The sequence below is a fragment of the Ceratotherium simum genome, chromosome 28 (genome assembly GCF_057802395.1).
Source record: "Ceratotherium simum simum isolate JZ-2026a chromosome 28, ASM5780239v1, whole genome shotgun sequence".
Classification (NCBI taxonomy): Eukaryota; Metazoa; Chordata; class Mammalia; order Perissodactyla; family Rhinocerotidae; genus Ceratotherium; species Ceratotherium simum.
The window spans coordinates 34,520,109-34,544,198 of NC_141927.1; the positions used below are offsets into that span (position 1 = coordinate 34,520,109).

The window sequence follows — 24,090 nt, forward strand, 5'->3', positions numbered from 1 at the left end:
AAATCTTTCTCTTGAGATTTGTTTGTTTCTTCTCTCTCACAGCAAAGTAGACTAAGCTGAGGGAGAGAGGCCAAGTAAGGAGGAGGAGGAGAAAACTCACCGTCCGAGGCAGAGGAGGACTCGTCCTCATTGTCATCATTCTCCCACCGGGACTGAAATTCTCCAGGATGAAGCAGCACTTTGTCTGACTTTGATGTAGGCAGGACAGACATGGACTGGGAAAGCGGCGTCTTCTGCAAATTAGACTTGGAAAACAAGTTCTTGATCTTTGACTTCTTTTTCTTGTCTTTCAAAGAAGACTCATCATCACTGTCAGCTGAGGGGCTCATGCTGGAGACAATGGCTGAAGCAGTATCTGATGCAGTCTCCTTATTCTTCCCCTTGATCTTGTCCTTCAGTTTCCCAAATGGATTCCGAGACTTGTCTTTCATGGAAAGGTCAAACATGCTAGCAGTCATGTTGTTTCTCATAAATTGGATGTCAACCTCAATTTCTCCTCGCTCTTTATCCTTCTTTCCTGGTTTGGATTTCAAGGTATACCACCTACACAGAAAAAGCGGAGAAGTTACCTTTGAATTGAAGAGCCTAAAACAATGTTCACAATCCCCATTAACTGGCCTCTCCTCTCTGCTACTACCAACCTCTTATACAAACACATTCTTATGCTCTCTTCTCTGGGGAATGGAGGGAGGGGTGGGGGATGAGGGAAGAACTTGTAGTTTTATCTTTGAGAAGACACTCAATAGGCAAAGATAGGATCTGATTCTGTACTTAGTGTATTACAACCTAAAATCTTGATTCAATAAAGAGCTATTACTAAAAATAAAATAAATAGAATAAACATTCCATCAAATAATTTCCTATGACTGGTATTTTCCTTCAATGGGGTAAAAATGCAAAGATCATACACAAAAAGTTAAGAAGGTAGAGTGCAAATTTACAGGTAAATCTCAGAGAAAAGCAAGACTTTGTAGAACAGTCCCTGCCAGGGAGTAACGGAAAATATAAGACAGAGCAAAAAATACATATTAAAAGAAGAAAAGAGTGAAATAATAACAAAGTGACAAATATTGTATGAGTCCACTTATATGAGGTACCTAGAGTACTCAAATTCATAGAGACAGAAAGGAGATTGTTGGTTGCCAGGAGCTGGGGGGAAAAGGGAAAGGGGAGTTAGTGTTTAATGGGCACAGAGTTTCAGTTGTGAAAAATAAAAAAGTTTTGGGGATGGATGGTAGTGATGGTTGCACAACAATGTGAAAATGCTACAGAACTGTACAGTTAAAAATGGTTAAAATGGTGAATTGTGTTATGTATATTTTACCATAATAAAAAAAAATGAGAGGGGCTGGCCCGGTGGCGCAAGCAATTGGGTGTGCGCACTCTGCTGCAGCCGCCCGGGGTTCGCCGGTTCGGATCCCAGGCGCGCACCGACGCATCGCTTGTCAAGCCATTCTGTGGCGGCGTCCCATGTAAAGTGGAGGAAGATGGGCATGGATGTTAGTCCAGGGCCAGTCTTCCTCAGCAAAAAAAAAAAAAAAAAGAGGAGGATTGGCAGATGTTAGCTCAGGGCCGATCTTCCTCACAAAAAAAAAAAAATGAGAAATTGAAAGGAGGCACTCTTCCCTAGCTCAACAATCATGAAAAGGAATATTTCAAACATTATTCAAGTATTTCACTTGGTCATTTGCAAACTACTTCAAGATATGGCAAATGGTATTGTATCAGTCCAACTCCACTGACAGACAGACTTCAGAAAAAGGAAACTCCCTCCTGGCATTTCTCCATCTGGTGAACTGCAAGAATGTGAGCCCGATGAGCAGCGTGGCCACGAAAGAAGAAACAATTCCAGTGCGCGGTCTACCGACAGCCATCCCCAGGGTCACCCTCACAGACTGAGAACCCACATTCTGATGTTCTCTTCAGTGACCTATTTAAGAGCTGAGGGCCAGGGACTTTAAGGAAATGATGGTTTTGCCCAAATAAACCCAATTTCCTCTTTCACCTTCAGCCTCTCTTGCTCACAGGGCAGATCACTGCCCACACTATCTCAGCTCATTCTACACTTAAAGGAAAGGGGCGGAGGGTAGCAGAAACCTAAGACTTAAATAGTACCTACAGCATGCCTGGCACTGTACACACTTAGAAACATCCTCACTCAAGTCTCACAAGAATGACATGAAGTGGATATTATACCCATTTTCCAGAAAAAGAAATTGTGGCTCACAAGTTAGGTAATTGGTACAAGGTCCTGAAACTGTTAAGGGCCATAGCCAGGATTCCAAATCCGCACTGCATTTCTCCAAAGCTCCTGTTCTTTCTCCTACACCAAGATTCCTGCTTTGCACTCTCTCCTAATTTATCTTCCATGGGCCATCTTTTGCACACATAGAGACGAGGGCTCAAATTTAAATTCTTTTTGAGGAAAGTTTAAACTTCCCGTTTAAATGTCCTAAGGTAAAAGAAGAAAGAAGAAAACCCACCCTAGCTGGCCATCAGTCGTAAATCATAAGGTTACATATGGCCCAGTGTACAAAATCATCAAGAAAAACCTAAACTAGATTAACAAAATACAGCCAAGATCTCAGGAAATGCTGCGAGCTATGATTTTGGACCTTTAGGAGAAATCTTTTATGGTTTTTAAAACCACAGTCCACAGCTAGAGAAAGGGAAGATGCGAGGTCTTTGAAGACGACCTCACCCCTGCCAGCCTAGAGTCTTTCCAATACATTTCCAGGACCTGGCCTGGAAGAGTTTGCATATTTGTCACTTAGATGTTGAGAGGATTATTTGTGTTTTCTCTTCTGACAGTCATGTGCTAAATGGTAGCCTTGGTGATGAAGGGTGGTTAGCTTTTGTAAATACCAATTGTGGGCATCTGAAAAGGGGAAGTTGCCGAAAGCTGAATGCAAAGGCTCAGATGACCACACCAGCCGCAGGCAGAGAGCTTCACCTCTCGCCCAGGGCAGGAGTGCTGGTTAGGCCTTCTCCCAGCTCTCCCACACAGCCTCCTCTCTTAGCCCTCCTGGGGATGCTAAGAGGGTACTGACCTTCAAAGAATGCCACCTGACAGTTCCTGAGACCAGGTCCACTTTTCCCAAAGTATCAGCACCAAAGTCTGTTTACTTTGAGCGAAGCTACAACCAACTCTAGAATCCTCTCTGAGGGCCTATTATGACCTAACATAGGTTCAGTCCCTGAGCAGCAAAGTGGGATTTGTTTTGGAAACTTCTAACACCACTTAGGAGGTGTGAACAGACACTTCACCAACTGCTCCTGTCGCTTATTTTCACAAGCAAACCTAAAACCAAACACCAGGTAGCCAAGAACAGCCACAGGGCTACTGAAGGATGTGGAAAGCAGACAGAATCACAGGCAGGGAAGCATCTCATGCAAATGTTAAGAATTTTTAAAAATCTGTGCTGGATTTATTAAAGCTGGCAAGGAAGACAGGAATGGTTTAAAAACTATCAATATTATCCTTATCATTAAATTCAAACACTTTAAGCAAGGGATAGTTGACACGAGCATAATTTAACAAAAGTGAAAGCCGCAATCCAGAAACGTCTCACCCTAAGAAATCCCAAACCAGAACACATTTGTGGGTTTTAACATTTAAGCACCAATTCAATTTTTAAGTGTTTCTGTCCAATTGCCTTCTAGTTCACTTAATTCCAGCACCTCACGGAAGTAGTTCATAAATAATAAAGTCCCGCATGGCCACACAGCATGTGACAGCAGTGTGGGTGTTCCAGCATTATCTTTCATGTAGGCCCAGAAAGCTTGAATTATCTCAGAAATCAGGGCTGGGTTCATTTTCCTAGTCCAAAGGGCAAGAGTACAGAAAGAAAGCCATAATCCCAATGTAGCAAGTTTATTTTTAAACTCATATTCTGGAAAAACCTTGCAACCTATCAAAAATAATCAAAGGACCATCTCCGTAAGTGAGTAATTCTTTTTACTTATAATTAAAACTCAGATCTTTAAAAATTAAAGGCTCTCTGAATACATAGAAAGTGACAGGAAATTTACATAAACTATATTTTTAAGTAATAACAGACATAGCGGAAAAATTCAAATCACACAAAATGGTATAGAATGGAAACTTCAGTCTTCCTGCCCCTCCATGTCCCTCAGTCAAGTGATAGTCCTGTGCATATACAAGCAAAAATGCATGTTATCCAAACAGGCTGCCCTACTGTTTGGGGGGTTTTTGGGTTTTGGGTTTTTTGGGTCAAACACAAGACAAGGTAACAGCTAAAAATATAGAAAAAGTCATTTATGTCTTCTACACTTTCAAAAAGATGTCTCTTTTTTTGGTATTTTAATTTTTTTTAATTATTTTATTGAGGTCACATTGGCTTACAACATTGTGTAAAGTTCAGATGTACATCACTATATTTCAGTTTCTGTATAGACTGCACCACGTTCACCACCAAGAGTCTAGTTTTTATCTGTCACCATATGTATGTGGCCCTTTACCCTCTTCTCTCTTCCCCCACCCTCTTCTCTGGTCACCACTAATCTGTTCTCCTTATCTATGTGTTCATTTATCTTCTACATATGAGCGATATCATACAGTATTTGTCTATCTCTGTCTGACTTATTTCACTTAGCATAATACCCTCAAGGTCCATCCATGTTGTCACAAAAAGAACATGAAATCAATAATTCAAAAAGATATATGCACCCTTATATTCATTGCAGCATTATTCACAATAGCCAAGATGTGAAAGCAACTCAAGTGCCTATCAACAAATGAATGGATAAAGAAGATCCAGTGTATATATACACAATGGAATACTACTCAGCCATAAAAAAAGATATCTTATTAAGAGCAGTAAGGGAATGTGAAAAAGAATGATCTAGGCACAGGAAGGAACATGCAGGGTGCAGGATGCAGGATCTGCCTCCCGAGGAGCTGGCTGGGGTGCTAGTGCCTGGATCTTCATTGTCAAATCTCTTGGGGTTTTAAACAGTCATTTTGAGAACAGTTAAAACCATCCAACCATGCCCAATTCTCAGGGCCCGTTTGCCTCAGAATGCACGTTTCTCAAATACATGGAAAGCTGACCCCAGGGGCCCTCCGTCGGAATGTGGCAGGGCGAGGGCAGTGTGGCTCCTGCTCTTGGGAAATGCAGTCTCACAGTCATGCCTGCAGACATTCGGATTACACTTGTAAAGGACTGACTGGTAGGTCTCAAAAACAATCTTTTTGCAGCTGAAGCAAACATGTTTTTCCTTTAAAACACTCCAGAGAGCAGACACATAGAGAGAAATGATGGCTTCAAAGATTAAAGGCACGAGCAGAGAAATAATGGCTTCAGAGGTTCGGTTCAAAGGTTTTTACATGCTAGGCACGGGGAATACAAAATGAAGAGGCCAGATTCTGCCCTAAAAAGCTTACCCTCCAGTGGGACAGAGAGCGGGCTTACCAAACATCATAGTGTTTGTGACAGTGGGACAACTGCTGCCTCTTCTTTCTGACTTTGAAGCATGAGAAAATAATTAGACATGAAAAGGAACTCTTGCCAAAGTATACAACTTCATCACAAATAAGGACTCACACACAAATAAGGTTCTCAGCTAATTTAAACCCCAAGGGCTATAAGAACCACCTACTTAGGGACTGCAGCAAAATGAATTAATACTATATCCTTGTAGTGAACACAGGGGGCTCCAGGAAAGGCAAGGCAAAGGAAGACCACCAGCTCTATGAGTTACTTCAACATTTTAATGTGTTACTGTTAATTTCAAGGGATCTGTGTCCATGGGTCCAGTTTGGATTCCAGGGTCAGTGGTGGACTGCCTATTTCCCTTCCCGTGTAGAATCCCAACCATGATTTGGAGCATGCGTCATCTCCACAGTAACCAAGCATCGTGACACAGGGGAGTATGGCCTCAGGTGAGGAAGGAAGCAGGAAGAACAGAACAGCCTTAATGTAGTGTTTGAGATGGAAGACGCAATCCATCTTTCTTAGATGAAATTTTAAAAAGCAGTTCGTTAATTGTCTTCCTCAGGGAATAAAAATAAGGCTGAAAATCATGGGGGGTTAGCAGTTGAGAACAAAAGGGGTTCTGAAAAGGAGTGGCTCCATATGGGTAAAATGTCCAGACTCTTCTTGGCAGCCCAGAAGCAATGCAGAGCAAACACGGACAAGATGTTTATGACCCATAAAACGGTGGTGCTGTGTACCTTAGAGAAGCGAAGTAGTTTTGTTATTGACCAAGGCGGCTGGTCATCATTACCTGACTCTGAATACAGACATACCAACCAGCCAACCTTGCCTTCTTAGGTGGACATTCCCCTCTGACCATTGTCACCTCTTGGAAGAATTCACGGTAAATCACGACAGCGGCAAATGGCTGTTCTTGCCCTAATCCCTGAAACAGCCACTCTAGCAGCACTGAGAGGCTACCTGGAGCCACCAAACTCAGTCCTGCAAGCTAGTCAGTGACATGGTAAATGACAGATAATAGAAAAAGCAGGTTAAAATGCTTTTGGTCCCTTCTATATTATTGGTTCTACAGAAATTCTCTTGGAAAGTAATCAAAACAGGTTATAGAAAAAATTTTTAAATATTTTTAAAAATTGACTCTCTCTCATGCTAATCCATCCATTCCTTTTTATGTACTTGCTTGAAGTCTTTTTCCTGTAGATTTTAACAATCACTAGCTAAGAGACTTTACGCAAGTGAGTTAACCTCTCTGTGGCTCAGGCTCCTCCTCTGCAACAGGGTTAAAAGCACCTATGTCATCAGGAAATCATGAAGATTAAATGACTTAATATACGTAAAGTGCTTAGAACAGTAACTGGCACTTAACAAGCACTCAATAAGTGTTAGTTATAATTTTTACTTAGTTGTAACCACAGTACACATCCAATTTTATTTGTAGCACGTTATTGCCTTACAGTCTTCATACCATCATTTTTAATGGCTGTATGCTATTCCACCAAGTGCACATATACCATAGTTTATCTACCGAGTCAGATGGTTCTCAAAAGGGAATTCCAGATATCAGCAGTTCTGACTGACTGTATTCCTTGGTATCCAAACTTATCCATCAAATACAAATCACAATGATTTTGCATGTGAAGGGAGTAGGAAAAGACTGAATTACAAAATCAGTTTGTATTATGCAATTTCCAAAATTAAAAAATATTTAAGAATTTTTAAACTACCATGATCAGTGTATATTTTCTATAACTTACTGTAAGATTTAACGATCCTCAGATAGAACTCTTCAGGGTTTCTACATAGGAAGGAGAGACAAGAAATAGAGGGCTCCCCAACGATTTCAGACATATGCCAAGATGGCACAACTGACTTTTAAATAAAAGGGTTTTCTAAGCTGAAAGCAATACTAAACTCCTGGTAGGTGAAGACTAAAGGAAATAGCAAGCATTAGTATTTTAAGATTCTCTAAGAATTAGAAAAATTAACACATTTTTAAACACATAAGTCTACCACTCCTGCAATCATCTACTTATCAGTTTTACTTGATCATATCTTGAAAAGCCGCAAATGTTAATAGTCTACCATCAGATCAGGTATCTAGCCTCCTGTCCAAATGTAAATGCCACTGATGAATTCTATTTGGTCTACCAAAGAACAGTCTCCCGCCAACCATGGGGTCCTTTATCACTTATGCAAAGAGACTGTAAGGATGGAAAAAGAAACTGCAATGGTTTGGTTCACCACCTCTTGGCCAGGACAAAAGAAAACAAACAAACTTCAGCATAACAGACATCAAAGAACATTCAGTCCACTCTCCACCCCACAGACTCACACTCCTTTCTATGAGAGCTCCTGGCAAGGAAGCGGAGTATCGATGATTATCCTGTAATCAAGGTAAGTCCCAAGGAGGAGGAAAAGAAGCCCACGACAAAAGCATTTTTAAATCCTGTTTTAACAACAAATGATTAGTACAAACGGAATGTTCCATTAGTGTAAAAGGAAAACCCCACAGGTCTTGTGCTATAGGAGGTGACATCCTTGAAGAAATATCCGGGGACCAAGCCTGACGCCAGCGCCCTTCACACAGGCCCCCATTCTTTATGATCACAAGAGGCCTTTTCAGACCAGGCTTTCTGGAAGCCTTAATTGTTCTACCTGGGTTAACCACGTCCTTTTTCATAAAAGAGTATTTAAAAAGTGAAGTGTGCAGCAGCCACACCTCAAGAAACACTTTTCTGGGATTTCTTATAAATGCCTTCCCTCTACTCTGTCCAAAGGCTGGCATTCAGGAAAAGACACATAATTAAAGCTGCCTTTTTTCTCTCCACAGACACATTCCTAAATGTGTCCCTCAGGGACACCCTGGAGACTAAAGCCCTTGATTTTTCTCTAACAGATTATCTACAGACTTCTCCCTGCAGGAAAGGAATTTCTCGTCTCATTAGTGGCTAAAAGTGGCTCCTTTGCCAAAGGCATCATTAGCCACCAAGCTGCAGAAGGTAACCTGCTCCTTTATGTTAAGAAAGGGCTCTGGAGAGCAAGCCATACCCCAAACTGGGAAACGGAAGAAGCGGAGCTTCAACCTCACACCTCGGACACCCCTAGTCTTTAATCTACTGGCTAAATGTAAGACTCAACAGTTCTCCACGTCCACACAGGCAAACGACCGCCCGCCCCGTGCCTACTCACTCACTCAGAGACGTTTATGAGCCCCTGCGCTGGGTCACACAGCCAGGACCAGACTGATGTGGTCCCTGGCCAAGGAAAAAGCAGGTGAAACTCAGGCTGGGTCTCCTCCTGAGCCAGCTGGGGCATGAGCTCTGACCCAAGACACCCTTCAGGGAGCAGAACCCACTCGCCAAGTTTTTTCCAAGACAAATGATCTTGGCATCAGACTGATTTTCTTCAAAGGGCTTCTTCAAAGTCCAATACAAGGGTCTAGGTGTTGATTTTGCTGGAATTCAAAGGCCCCACGGTTTAGAGATCTGGGCCAGACCCAGAACCAAAGGTCACCCAGGGAACGGCTCTGAGATGAAGATAAGGCCTAAAATGACCTCCTCTCACTCTCTCTATCTGAGCTAGGGCTTCTCAATCCTTCTGGAGCTAAGCCAGAGCCAGCGTCCTTCCAAAAGTAGAGGGTGTGAAGCACAGTTTTCTAGGACGTATAGCAACTAAAATCGTAGTATTTTAATAGATATCTAAGATTATTGTTAAAGGGGAGAAGAGTGATGTCAGCAAATATATGTTGGAGCCGACGACATTTTAATAAGCACATGTATTGCTTTTAATGTGCTTAAAATTAACAATTTTAAGCTTTTACATTTTTAAGTTAATAATTACCATTAAAATGACATATCAGATACTATATATAAAGACCCTCCTCTGATGGTAGTTATAGAAATACAATGAAGTCTTTGTAACCAAAAGGAAGTTTAAGCAAAACGAAAAAGGTACAAGACTCTTTCACAGACTTATCTTCTCTAATGTGAAAAACACTTAAGTGGTTGACTTACTTGCCTCAAGAGTTTTATTTTTCATTTATGGGTTTATTTTTCCCAACATTATATATTATTTTTCCTTTTCTTAGTCCTATATTCCTTGAAGCAGTGACTTCATCAGCCGTGTTAGAGCACACCAGTGAGATTTCATCAGCTACACTCTTCCAAAACAAAGACTTGGCCTGTATGAAAACGGTAAATACCTGAAGATGTACATATACGCACCCTGGTTTCAATGGTGTTCCCTACTAAATCACTCCAACAGAAGACTCAGCTCAGGGGTGTCACCGCCCAGAGTTCTTTGTAATGGTGACCTCACTCTGGTATCACAGTGACTGTTGGGGAAAGAAAGCAGCCACCACTTCCTGATTCATTTTCAACAGCCAGCTCTCCTTATTTTATTTGCTCATTCTTAACACTTCCTCTCATGTGTCCCCACCCACATCCAATCCATCACCAGCCAGGCCAATTGAAACTTCAAAATATTTGTGAAATCCACCCACCTCTGTCCATCTCCGTGCAGTCACCCTAGCCCAGCCACCACCATTAGTCACCTAGATTACTCCAACAGCCTCCCATTTTGTCTGTCTGATTCCAGGCCAGGCCTGCTTCAAATCCATTCTCAACCCAACCGCCACAGTGATTTTTGACAAACTGGATCACACCACCCCTCTGCTATTAACCCTTAGTGGTTTCCCATTGCTCTTAAATAAAGCTCTGACTTCCTCTTCAGCCTCAGTCTACACAATCTCTCCAGCTTCCCAGGTGTTCCTGTCTCAGGGCCCTTGCACAGGCTGCTCCCCCTCCATCAGGCTCCCTTCCTCTACTCTTCACCAGAAAAACTCCTCTTTATTCTTCAGGTCTCTGCCTCAGAGAGGCGATGTGCAATCTCCTTCTTTAAATCATGTCCTTCCTGCTTTTTTCTCTTATGACACCCTGTTCTCTTCCTCCACACTACTTATCACAATATATGATTATTTATTTATGTGTTCGTTTGTTTAATGTCTCTCTCCCCCACAGACTCTGAGCGTCCTGAAAGCAGGGACCCTGGCTGTTTTGGTCACCCTTGTTTACACTGTACACCCAGTACCTGGCACACAGTAGGCATTAAAAAATATTTACTAAAAGTATAGATGAACTTTCAAGACAGGGGAAAGCAGGTAGAACTCTCCCCATGCTAACTGAATGTCTTACAAATGACATCATAATCAAAGCATACCATGAAAAAAACATGAAGGAACATCTTGCACATCATCGGAACAATGCCTTTAAGTTACATTCCCCCCTTAGTCATTTCATTCCATTGTTGTAAGCAGGTTAGGGTTATTTATCCCAGAGCCGACAGACAAACTCAGTCCTGGGCACTGAGCTCAGTTTCCTACCCTGGAGTGGGAAGGGACTGTGAAAGGTGGGAGGTGGGAGCGTTCCAGGAAGGCTCAATGTTATCTCTAAGGGGAATCCCAAGAAAGGAAAAACTGAAGCAGTAACAACATTGTTCGAATTTTCCATTCTGTTACAAATAATCTAAATGTGGTTAGGAAACGTACAGGTATAAGCACAAATGCTGACAGCTCATAATGTGTGAATTATAGATCTCAACCATCATCTAAGTCATTTCTCTGCATCTAGCTCTCCCAGAAAAACAACTATCTAGCCCTTATTTCTTTTTAATAACCCGAATTTCCCTTGGCAATTTATGACAGAATCTTACTACACTTACAGTTCTTCCAAATATCTAACCTTTATTAATATCCAAATCCTTTCAGGTGCAACTGAATTCCCTCTTGACTCTTCAAGAGAGATAAGAAAATGCCTCTCCATCACTCATGTTCTCTCTTCATATCTGGAAGACTATTCCAGTATTAAGTTTCATGATATTTAGTTACACAATGGCCTTCCAGTCACCAGCCTGAATGAATATTCATTTTAATCTATCCTTAAGAGACTGTTTCTCCAAATTTTATTGCTCTTAGTACCTAAAAAGGTGTCTTTTTTTTTTTAATCAATTTAGGATCCCAAACTACATCAGACCAGAGAGCTGTACAGAGACTCCTACATGTTGGTGACCTCGTCCTGCTCTCAGATTCATGTCTGTTCTATGATCACGAGATGTAACTGATTCCCAGTTAACTGAGGCCCAACTGAGACCCCAGGTCTTTCATAGCTAAGTATAAGTGCAAAATCAATTCATTTCAATTTTTTCTTAACTAAAAGGGCCATGCAGTCTTCCCTATTAAATGTATCCTATCTATATGTCAGCCTCTTTGGTGTCTTAAAGATGTGTGTTATCACACTAAATTTGACGTCTGCAAAATCTGAGTCATTACAAAAAGCATATTCTCTTGACTCCAAATATATCAAGAGAACAAATGGAAATATTAACTCAGCTGGCTCTTAATGGCTTGAGTTTCAGCTTCTAGAACCATGACAAAAGCTATAGTGTATAGCAGCAACTCTTCTTTCTTAGAGATTAACACACATGCGCGTGCACACACACACACCCCCATACCCACACACACAAACCTATAGACCAAGATTTGAGCTTTTGTTTTGTTTCTGGTTTTAACGTCTAAGGTGGAGTCAATCCATTAATAACTAGGTCAAATGACTTTCCTAGCCCAACCAGTTTCTTTCTGTTAAACTTTTGCCTCTCAGTATGTCTCACTTTCCAACTGTCAGCTATCTTGGGCACCCAAGTGATGTACCAGGGCATCAGCCCTGAAAACCAGGGCTCAGTTTAACTGGGTTCCCCAGCACCTCGGAAAGTCCCAGGAAACTTGCAATTTCACCTACCGATAGAGGAGCAAAGAAGTCTTCCTTTGCAGTTATTAAAAAACCATCAATTAAGCGCCATTTTCCTACAAGTTGATACTGTGACTAAGTGGTAATCAGCTCATGTAACAGAGACAGGAATAACCACCTGGGTTTAGGAGTACATTGGGGAGGATGAGAAAAATGAAGATGCAGAGACTGAACTCTTCCTGACATAGGGAGCTTAGGGAGGTTTCCATTCCTCACAAAGCAATAACAGAACCTTCTGAATCTATACATGGGTCCCATTAATTCACAAATCCAGAAACATCTTACAAAGATCAATTAAGTCTGGCAACAAGCTCCCTTTATAAATAGGGAAACTTGGGTGTTTAGAGACGGAACAGCCAGAAGCCCAACAATGAGTCAGGACCAAAGTGGGCATCAAAGCCAGGAATCTGAAATCCCTGTCCCTGGCAGGGAGATGCAATCTGTCTTTCAAGGGAATGAGGTGTTCACATAAGAAATGGATGGCAGAGTCAGAAGTTAATATCCACACATCTTGGGATGGGGCAAGATAAAGGACGGTCAACGGTGCTCATTTGAGGCTGGAAAGGAAGCCAACTCAAAGCCCCAAATGTCGTTTGATCAAATGGAAAATTAGCAGTGCTTCAGCCCCTGCTTAGCAAAGACACTGCTCACCTTATGGCTTGTAAATTGATGCCATGAGATACCCCATCCATCCTCACCTCGAGGCTCTCTAGTTTTATCTGATTTGAGCTCAGAAATGCCTATTCATCTTCGGCCAGATAAGAGAATCAGGTATTACATTTGCAAGCAGGCATGCCGAAATTGGAGCCACTGGACAGAAAACGGAGTCTGGTAACTTCAAACCCTCTGGCTTTTCCCGTTTCCTTCACCAGGGAAAGTTAACATACTGTTTAAAACACACAAAGTAAATCAGTGCGCTCCTTAAACTGGGGCAGTTAGGCGGTAACGTGACTGCCTGCATATTTAAGATCCAGCAAAGTAACCAATTAAGCTAAGCGAGGCGAGCTTTTGGTATACTAGATTAGCATAATCAAATGTTCCATTCCAAGCACCTGTGAAAGAGAAGAAATAAATCCATAACACTGTGGAGTGAATTGCCCAGCTCTCCCTGCAGGAGTGAGAAACTCGAACACAGAACTCTTGACTGGGGAGCTACAGGTGAGCAGCTATCCACTGGGAGTAGGACCAGAGAGAACTTGACAAACTCCAATGAGAAACAATGCCTGCTTCCCAGTTGGGTCTCAGACCCTTGCTCCAGCCATCACTGGGAAATCCTTACTAACCTGGGGCCCAGGGCAAACAGGGTTAACATTCTTCAGTTTGAAAGTTAAAACCAAACTGTTCTACCATTCTTTGGGGAAGAGAGCGGGGAGGGAGGGGCAAATTCTCTTCACCAACCCCTTCTGCAGTTGTGAGGTGGGGGTGAGGGATAGCCATCACCGGGCAGCCTGCATTCCCCATTCCCCAGCCCCCCACCTCCACCCACCCCGCACTGTAACGCCCCCGCTCTGTCCCTGGGTGAGCCTCTCGGGCCAGGGAGCTTCAGTGGGTCTCACTCCTCCAGTTAATCCTCCCTGCGCCCTGGCCCGGTCATTCTCAGCTCAGCGTCCAGGTCAGTGAAATACCCAGGAGGCTTTCCGCATAAGCTAAGGCGTGCATCAGACACACTACTCACACTAATAAGAGGTGTTTGCCAGCCCACATATATTTTCAACTCATCAAAAATTCATTAAGGGCTTACTAGGTTCCACGCGCTGAGCAACGTCCAGCAGATTCAAAAATGCCCCAGATATACACTCTCCCAACCCCGTCCTCCTTTCAAAGAGCCCACATACTGGGACAGCTGGGGTATGGCAGCCGAAGAAGTTAAAGCTACGTTATTACTAGTCCAGGGGATCCCTCTCGAAAGGCCTCTCTCGGTCCGCCCCTGGGGACCCAGCAGCGCGGTGACCGCCGCGCTCACTCCAACAGGATCTCGGCGCCCCGACCACACGTTCTCCCCGCCATGCCCCATGCCCGAGGGGCCCGCGCCTCCGCTCCCCGTCCTCTCCCCCGGCCCGCACTCACTGCGTCTTCCGGCGGCTCTGGTCCCGGTGCAGCTCCCGCAGGTCCACCTCGGCGCGGCCCAGGAACTTGTCGAGGCCGAGCAGCGCGCGGTGCAGCACGGTGAGCTGCAGGGTGGCGGCGGCCGCCGGCGCGGCCCCGGTCGATAGCAGCGGTGGCAGCTCGAAGGTGGCCTCCTCCCGCCACACCGGCGCGCCCAGGCTGCGCTCCGACACCGAGGTGGCGTACTTCTCCTTGCCCACCTGGATCACCGCGTACGCGTCGCTCGTGCCCCCGGGGCCCTTGGCCCGCAGGCCCCGCGCCTGCAGCACTGTCACCTGCACGTGCGTTGGGGACCACACGGCCCCCGGGCCCCGGCCCGCCGAGGCCGCCAGGGACATGGTGACGGTGCCGCAGTCCGTTCGACGCGAGGAGAGGATCGCCGGTCCGCGGCCTCTACAGCCCGCCCCGCCGCCCCGGCCGCTTTAAGGCTTCCGGCCACGCCCCCGCCGGGCCCGCCTCCCCCGGCCCGGCGCGCCGCCCGCCCCCTGCCCGCGCCGGCCCCGCCTCCGAGCGCAGGCCGTGCGGGGCACCGGGCACCGGGCACCGGGGGCGGGGCTGGCGCGGCGAGGGCAGGGGCGGGGGCTTGGGGAATTCTGTCTGAGAGGCGCTAGGAGAGGGATGGGGTCCCCAACGGCCAAAGGCCGCCCCGCGCACCGGAACTGCCCGAGCCCTGGCTGGGCAGTCAGACCTCACGCCAGTCTGGCACCGCCAGTTGGCAGGTGTATGACCTAGCACGATTACTTCACAGCTTTCGTCCCAGTTTCTTCTTGTGTGAAACGAGATAACAGTCACCTCATAGAATTGCTGTGAAAACATAATGTAGCCTGGCACATGGTGAGTCCTCAGTAAACGGTGGGTATGATGGTGATGATGAACATGATCCCAAATTCACGGCGCTTTCTACTTGGGCCCGCCGAGTGCGTTACTGGAGGAAGGTGGGTTCTGGGATGGTGCCAGGTGGTGGGGAAGGAGGAGTATCGTTTCAGGGCCCAAAAGGGGAAGGTGAAGTGGAGGGTGGGCAGGAGGTGGTGTGGGAGTGTCCTGTTTTGCCCTGCCCTCACCAAATAAGGTGAGGCTAAGAGGCTACATGAGGGAAGGGGAAGAAAGGAGGAACTGAAATGGGATTGCCAAACCAGATGTCAGGAGCAGAGGGCCCCCCGCCTCAGTTCCCCATTTCTCCCTGGCCTGGACCCTCTTCAGTCACTCCCTGCTGTTTATCTCTGGGCTCCCAGTCAGTCGCTTCCTTGTTCCAAATATCCATTAGATTGGCGGATTCCCTTCATTCCCACTATAGGGTCGACTGTGGATCATCACACTGGAAAGGTCACTCTGCAAGCTTATGGGTTTTAGTGTTAAGAAAAGGCCCAGAGCAGAGAAGTGACTCGTTTAAGCTCCCACAATAGAGCCAGGACTAGAACCCAGGTGTCTGGAGCCTCCAGTGTTTTTGCTGCATCCCTCGCTTCTTCCAGATCCTCAACCCCAATCTTGGATTGCTGCTGGTTGCCCCCTGATCTCTAGGCTCTCCTCCCTCCGGTCCGCACTGCACATTGCTGCACTAACCTGCTCGAAATCCTACAATGTTGCCTCACCACCATTTGCATTAACTTCAGACTTAGCAGAGATTTCAAGGCATTCCTATTTTGGCCCCACTCTGACTCATTCTCCTCTATCTCCCGAACAAACTGTAGCCCAGATAATCTTCCCACCTCCAGGCCTTTACTCACTGGGCTGTCCCATGGCTGCCCTGCCAACCTCTCTGCCTACCCAGGTCCTACCCACTGCACAGCTTCACTCTGATTTCTCCAAGGTCTGGCTTCTTATAGCCCCCTTCAGGGCAGGGGCCAGGTAGCGACTTATTTAACTTGTCTCCTCCACAGACCCTAGAGACGCCTGGGTACACAGTAGGTGCTCGGGAAGTGCTATGGAATTGAAGAGTTTGCAGGTTATTCCAGCCAACCATGAGTACATCGTGTGTCCTTTTACCATGTAGGAAATTAGATGACAGACATTATGCCTCAGGTTTGCAACTGAGGGTGGCTACAGTGTGAGAAAGGCCTATTTAGTACGTTGTAAATATTTAACGGTAATCGGAAGGGAAAAGGAAAGGAGGCACCAAACATGAGGTGGCAAGAGAGCCTAACAGAACTCTTGTTTTGATGCCATTTCCCCTTCTTGATGATCTATTAACCTCATGGCTCCATTCGTTACCGTACAGGTTTATTGAGAACTTTACTCTGTGCCCGGCATCTGCTAGGTGCTACGGAGGGGACAAAGTCCTTCAAAGGAGACCCAGTTCCAAGGTGCACCATGACAGATGCTATAGAGGAAGTCCTGCATTAATAAAATGCTTTGGGTGTTTTGAGGACAGAGAAATTTCTCTAAGCAGGTGGATTTTTGTGAAGGAAGTGGCATTGAGCTGGGCCCCAATGGATATACCAGATTTGATGGGCAGAGAAGGGGCCATGGGGGAAGAGTATTTCAGGAGGGGCAAGCAGAACAGATGAAGTAAAGGCATGGGGGCCAGAGAGTACCCCTGACGTGTACAGGGGTTATGAGCACCCCCACTGGGGCTGGACTGTGGGATATTTTAGGAGGGCGCTGGGGGTGGGTGGTAGAGATAAGACCGCCATAGTAGGTGGGTCCAGATCATGCATATCATGAACACCACAGTGTTAGACCAGGTGAGCCAGCCTTCAGAGGATTTTGAGCAGTGGTGTGATCAGACTGTGCTTCAGGTTGCAAGGCAGGTATGAGCAGAAGTAGCCCAGCAGCCAACAGCATGGCAGGTCAGAGCCAGCTACCTTCCTTCATTTTCACCTGGGGACGTCTGCCTCCCGCCCCATTCCAGCCCACCCCTTACCCATCCTTGGTGTCTATTCTAGGTTGGTACTGCCTCCAGTAAAGCATATACTTCCTTCTTGGTTGTCCTACCTGTCCACTGCATCCCAGCTGGACAAAGTCAAAGATTTGGGATCAAAACTGGGAGTAAAATTTTTCAGCTCTGGTCTCCCTACTCCCCGCAGTAAAGAGACCAAGGAATGAAACCTGGCTGGACAGCCTCACAAGCTGAGTGTGACACGAAGCATCCCTTCCACTCATGGAAAGGATTAGAGGACAAAGGGGAGAGGGAGGAAAAATTATAAGCACCTTGTGACCTCGTGTGTTTGGGTTTCTGTCAGACACAAATAGGCTTTATGGTTAAAGCCAAGGTGGTGGGTGGGGGCTGGCCTGGTGGCGCAAGCAGTTAAGTGCGAGCACTCCGCTGCAGCGGCCCGGGGTTCACGGGTTTGGATCCCAGGTGCGTACCGACGAACCGCTTGTCAGGCCATGCTGTGGCAGCGTCTCATATAAAGTGGAGGAAGATGGGCATGGATGTTAGCCCAGGGCCAGTCTTCCTCAGCAAAAAGAGGTAGATTGGCAGATGTTAGGTCAGGGCCAATCTTCCTCACAAATAAATAAATAAATAAATAAAATTAAAAAAAAAAAAAAGCCAAGGTGGTAGGTTCGGGGAGGGCAAGGCTGCCTCACCACTTGGAGAAATCAAGATCCTCTCTCTAGACACTGGCCACTAGACACTGGCCACTAGCAGGGGTTAACTCAGAGGGGTGGGGCTCACGAGAGGCAGGAGGTAGAAATCCATCCCAGGGGGGAGAGAGATGCCAGGAACTCCAGCACAGGGCCAGCTTCAGGGCTGGCTTCCTGCCCTCCAGGCTCCTCGGTGCTTGTCTTCTTCCCTCCTCCTGCCAGAGCACATCATCTGTCCCTCTAGACTCACTCACTGACCTCCCAGGAGTAAGAGCCTGTCTTCTCCCCATGTTATAGACCCACAGTCTGGGCTGTGGGGTGCGCAGGCCTAACGACAAGAGTGAGATCAGCTGGCCCTGTCCCCCACCTGCCCTGGGAGGACTCTACCTCCTCTCCCACAGGCTGGGTCCTGGGTGGGCCTGGGGTGGCAGACCCTTCTCAGTTTCACTGAATTCTGGTTCACTGAATTCCAGGAGTGTTTGTAAACACCTCCCACAGCCAGGGTGTGGCTGATGACTCTCTTTCCTCTCACCCTGCCCCGCTTCTAGCTCAGCCTGAAAGAGGAAAAGAGTTTCAGTGGGCCCTGAGCACGTGGGCAAGGCACCCGGCAGGTTAGACTGGACAGGTTAGCTGCCTGAACTCCTCCCAGAGCAGCGGAGCAGAGAGCGCCGGACCCCCAGCCACGGCCGGCCCTGGGCCTCTCCGCAGGCAGCTCCCGGCTGTGCAGTTAGATGCCGAGCACAGATTTGCTCTTCGGCGCAGCTGGGAAGACTGCACCTCCATAAGACATAGTGTAGAGCTGTGCTGGGGGCCAGGAGGCAGGCCATGCGGAAGGAGAGACTTTCACTGCCCTGCTAACTGCCAGTCACTCCCACCGACGGCTCCTCAGTATCCCCCTACTGCCGGAACACTAACTCAAAAATCATCAGGGGGGCCAGCTCTGTGGCTTAGCGGTTAAGTGCGCGCGCTCTGATGCTGGCGGCCCGGGTTCGGATCCCGGGCGCGCCCCGAGGCACCACTTCTCCATCCAACGCGAGGCCGAGTCCCACGTACAGCAACTAGAAGGATGTGAACCTATGACATACAACTATCTACTGCGGCTTTGGGGGGAAAAAAATGAATAAATAAAATCTTTAAAAAAAAAAAAATCATCAGGGGACTCTGGGTGGGCTAATGTGCTATCCCAAGGGAGGAGCAGAAAGGGGCTGGTCATGGCCGCTTGTCTTTCTCCTTTGCCTCAGACTCTAGGGGTGTGGTGACAAATGTCCACACACATGACTCATTCACTGAGGCTCTTGGTAAACAGCCCTCTGGCTTCTCCAGGTCCAGCTGCCTCAGCCTCCTGCACACTCGGTTGACTGAGACTACCTTCCAGGCGTGGGCTCTGGGAGTAAGGGTTTCCTGCTTTGTGGGGTCAGGGAGCCCGGGGAGCAATCCCTGACATCAGGCTCTCTTTCCATGGCCCCAGTGGCTTGCATCATAGATAACGCAAAGGTATTATCTTTCCCATTTGTCACGTCCCTTCAGAGAAGGCCCCTGAGTCCTACGACTAAAAGGCAGCAGAGAATGTGTGCCCCTTACCTTCCCACTTTCTGCCCAAAGCCTTCCCTTCCACCTCTCCCATTCAGAATCGCTTCTCGTTTCCCAGCTTATTTCTTGTACTCCGATTCAGCCCTTGTTTTAATCCCTGTAAGCATCTCAAAGGCAGGAAATGTCCTCACGTTTGCATTGCCATTTCTAGCTCTCCCAACTCCAATAGAAGGCAGTCCAAGTTAAGTAGAGGAGACATAAATGACTTTTAACCCTTCAGCATTAGTCCATTCAATCCCTGCTACCGCCACTTTAGCACTACCCTGTATAACGATCTTTTTGAAATGTAAGGTTTTATTTTTTATGATTACAAAAGAAATACATGTTCATCATAGATGCAAGCCATACTCCACCTTTCCAGAATCAGTTTCAAGGCATACAGGGGGAAAGCAGAAGTTTTGAATGTTTATTCCTCCTTGAATTGTCCCATTGGAAGCTACCCCTCAGGGTCTGGTTCTCTTCCTGGCCTCTCCCATGTAAGCCATGAGCCTCCGCTTTCTCATCTGCTGGGACCCCTGGACACAGACCCCACCGCAGCAGAGCTGGCCAAGAGGTGGGTGTGAGCAGCCCCACCTACTCTTTACTCCTCTTCCATTTTGATGCCACAACACGTGGCACAGGGCTGATGGGGTACACTGACGTTTGATACCCTAGGGAATTATAATGGAGGCCTGGAAGCTTAAAGCCGAGCCCAGCACTTGACATTTTACAAAGTCCAAGGGGGAGCATCAGAATAAAAGTCTTTACTTAGGGGTCCCCTCCAGGGGGCAACACCAGGTTCTAACCAGGTTCTCTCCTTACATGCCTTCTTCTTACCTGTGCCTATAGTCCCTCTTATGAATCTCTGCCCATCTTTGGGAAATCCTATCCCTTACTGGTCCTAGGATGCACAACACCTTTCCTAAGTCTAAATCATTCACGCTGGGATAACATTTCCCCCCACCACCCCAACCACGCACACTCCAAGTTTGGGGAACACCTTCAGCAAGGAAAGTCAGTGACACTAAAGTCTTATAAACAGATAGGGAAACAAATTACAAAACAGCCCGTTCCGTGGCACGATTGGGTCCTCCAATTCAAGTTTTCTTCAAAACTTGTTGGACTAAAAATACGTACACGTGTCCCAAAATAAACATTCCTGAGAGATGATACCACCTAAATCTATAATGAGAAATCAAATATTGTTGTAATCATTCATAATTTTTAATAAACATATGTATTGAAATCTAATCAGAAAATGGAAGAAAAATGTATAACATAGGAACAGATTTTTTTAAACAAACTTTATTATAGCATTACAGCACAGCTATAACGAAGGAAAGAAAATGAAAAGGAAAACATTATATACAGAAAAGTGCACAAAAGTGTTCAGCTTGGTGAATTTTCACCACCCAGATCAAGAAATAGAAGAGTATCAGCTTCTGCAGGAAATCTCCCCTGAGTTCCTCCCAGTCACCAAGCCCCCCTCCTTTCCAAAGGTAACCACTCTCCTAACTTCTATCCCCATAGATGGGTCTTGCTATTTTTGAACGTTATATAAATGAATCATACATTACATATTTATTTTGGGTCTGGCTCCTTTCACAGTATTGTGTTTATGAGATTCACCATTGGTGTTCATGGAGCAATAGTTTGTTCATCTTTATTGTTTTATAGTATTCCATGGTATGATTATACCACAGTTTATTTTTCATTCTACAGTTGATAGACATTTAGGTTGTTTCTAGTTTGGGGCTGGTAGTGGGCTGAATGATCGCCCTCCAAAAGATATGTGCCATCCTAATCCCTGGCACCTGTGAATGTTACTTTGTTTAGGAAAAAAAGAGTCTTTGCAGATGTAATTAAGTTAAGGATCTTGAGATGAGGAGATCATCCTGGATTATCCAAGAAGGCCCTAGCTCCAATGACAAGTGTGCTTAAAAGAATGAGGCAGAGGGAGTTTACACAGAGAGAAGGAGAGAAGGCCACGAGAAGGAGGCAGACACTGGAGTGATGTATCCACAAGTCAAGGAATGCCCACAGCCACCAGAAGCAGGGAAGAGACAAGGAACAGAACCTCCCCTAGAGCCTCTGGAGGCAGTGCAGCCCTGCCGATACTGTAATTTCAGACTTCTGGGCTCCAGAACTGACAGTGAAAGGATAAATTATTGATCTGCCAAGTTTGTGGAAATTTGTTATGGCAGTCACAGGGAACTAATACACGGCTATTAGGAATAAATTTGCTATACACTCTTGCATATCTTTTGGTACCTATACATAAACATACACACACACCTAAGAATGGAATTGCTGATCATAGGGTGGATATATGTTTAGCATGAGAGATATTGCCAAACGATTTTCCAAAGTAGTTGTACCAATTTATACTCCCACCAGCAATGTTTGAGAGATCCAGTTTCTCCACATCTTTGTCAAGCTTGGTATTGTCAGTCTTCCATATTTGCCCTTCTGGTGGATGTACAGTGGGTTTAATTTGTGTTTCCCTGATGATTAATGAGGTTGTGTGCTGACTTACTGGCCATTTGGATATGGTCTTTTGTGATGTGCCTACTCATTTCTTTTGTCCATTTTTTTTCAGTTGTCTGTCTTATTGGTTTGTAGGATATATATATGTATAATATTTATGTATAATATATAATATAATATATTATATATAATATAAATATTTAAATATATTTATATAGACAATATATTTTATTATATATAAGGATATATAATAAAAAAATATATATTTTATACGTTTGTCAAAAAAATGTAATGCAAATATCTTCTACTCTGTGGCTTGCGTTTTCACTCTCTTAGTGGTGTTTTGGGGTAAAAAGAAATTCTTTTAATGAAATCTGAGTTATCAATCTTTTCTTTTAGTGTTTTTGTGTCCTGTTCAAGAAATCTTTACTGCCCCAAAGTCATGAATATATTCCCCTTTATAATCTAGAAGCTCTATGGCTTTACTTTCACATTTAGATTAGCAATCCACCTGGAATTAATTTTTGTGTATTGTTAAAAGATAATTTTCAAAAAAAAGATAAAATCATGACTCATACAGATATAAAAATGAACACATGTTAAAATGTTGTTTAACTCATTAAGAAGCAAAATTAGCAAGGTGTTTTGACTTGTTCGAAGGTGAATCTGAAGAACAGACACATTTACAGATCAGGAAAATTGAAATGAATATGCAAATTGAGGCAAAACTGGTTTTTCCACGGTAGGCGGGAGGGTGCATTTATTGTCATGAATTTTGCACTGCTGTCAGCTACCTACAAGTTACAGAGTGGTAAAACAGCTGCCACAAAATCAAACTCAGACAACCCAGAGGGTACGCTACAGACAGTGCTGCTTTCCACTGAAACACAAAGTCTTCCTACCATACAGCATAAGATAGGAGTCAAGATTCTTTTTTTTTTCCGTAAGTATATCACATAGACCCAGCGCCATTTATTAAAAACCCAGCTTTCCTCCCCCAGCTCTTCAGTGTCACCATTATGTGTGGATTCAGTAAGATCTGAACTCTGTTCTGTTCCATTGCTCTATTAGTCTCTTCTTGAAGCAAGGCCACACTGTCTAAATTATCATAGCTTTAGGATACATCTTGATATCTAGTAATGTAAAGCCTTCAGCTTTGTCCTTCCTCTGTCTAGATTTCTTGGCTATTCTTGGCCTTTTGCATTTTCATATACATTTTAGAATCAACTTGTTCATTTCTAAAAGAATTGAATTTATAGATCAATTTGGGGAAATTTGACATCTTTACGATATTAAATCTTTCAAACAATGAACAAGGTATGTCCTTTTTTTAATTTAATTTCTCTCAATGTTGGTAGTTTTCTATATAGGTCTTATACATCTTTTGCTAGATTTATTCCTAGGTATTTGATGTTTTTGATGCTATTGTAAATAGTATCATTTTACATTTTAATTTCTTAACAGCCATTCATAATTTGTAAAACATCTCTGATCCTTAGAGGAGCCAGTCAGTCACAAATCACAGAGCAATGTTTGATCTTTCTCCTTCATTCTCCCTCTTCCTCTCTTCCTCTACAACATACACACCATCCACAGAGGTCCTTCAGGCCTGCCAGGAATAAGAAAGAGGTCTCCTAGATCTTTTCATGGCTGCTCCCTCGAGATTACACAAAGAGATTACCATTTGAAAATGGACTCTCTTAAATTCCTTTTTTTTTTTTAATGGTTTATTTTTTTATTTTTTATTTTTGTGAGGAAGATCAGCCCTGAGTTAACATCCATGCTAATCCTCCTCTTTTTGCTGAGGAAGACCGGCTCTGAGCTAACATCTATTGCCAATCCTCCTCCTTTTTCCTCCCCCAAAGCCCCAGTAGATAGTGGTATGTCATAGTTGCCCATCCTTCTAGTTGCTGTATGTGGGATGCGGCCTCAGCATGGCCGGACAAACAGTGAGTCGGTGCACGCCCAGGATCCGAACCCAGGCCGCCAGTAGCGGCGCGCGCGCACTTAACCGCTAAGCCACGGGGCCAGCCCCTCTATTAAATTCTTAACCTAAAGCCCTCGTTCACCTCAGTTTCTTTTTTTTTTAATCTCAAGCCTCTTTTTATTTATTTATTTTGAGATATAATTCACATAACAAAATT

The 24,090-nt window shown here is 45.0% G+C and overlaps 2 protein-coding genes across 3 annotated transcripts in view; both read right to left on the reverse strand.

The window, feature by feature from the left end:
* Positions 1-14,741, reverse strand: part of RAB11FIP1 (RAB11 family interacting protein 1) — a 29,996-nt gene extending 15,255 nt beyond the window's left edge. Inside the window, exons 1-2 of one of the 2 annotated variants that reach the window (XM_004428854.3) lie at positions 14,327-14,741; positions 101-543 (exon numbers count right to left, since the gene is read on the reverse strand). In XM_004428854.3, coding sequence (XP_004428911.1) covers positions 101-543; positions 14,327-14,703 — 820 coding nt within the window. In that variant the 5' untranslated portion in view covers positions 14,704-14,741. The remainder of the gene's footprint in view (positions 1-100; positions 544-14,326) is intronic. The other variant, XM_004428855.3, reaches the window with a different exon arrangement.
* A 17-nt stretch (positions 14,742-14,758) lies between these two features.
* Positions 14,759-24,090, reverse strand: part of GOT1L1 (glutamic-oxaloacetic transaminase 1 like 1) — a 30,235-nt gene continuing 20,903 nt past the window's right edge. The window contains exon 12 of the mRNA XM_087418257.1: positions 14,759-14,972. Coding sequence (XP_087274383.1) covers positions 14,759-14,972 — 214 coding nt within the window. The remainder of the gene's footprint in view (positions 14,973-24,090) is intronic.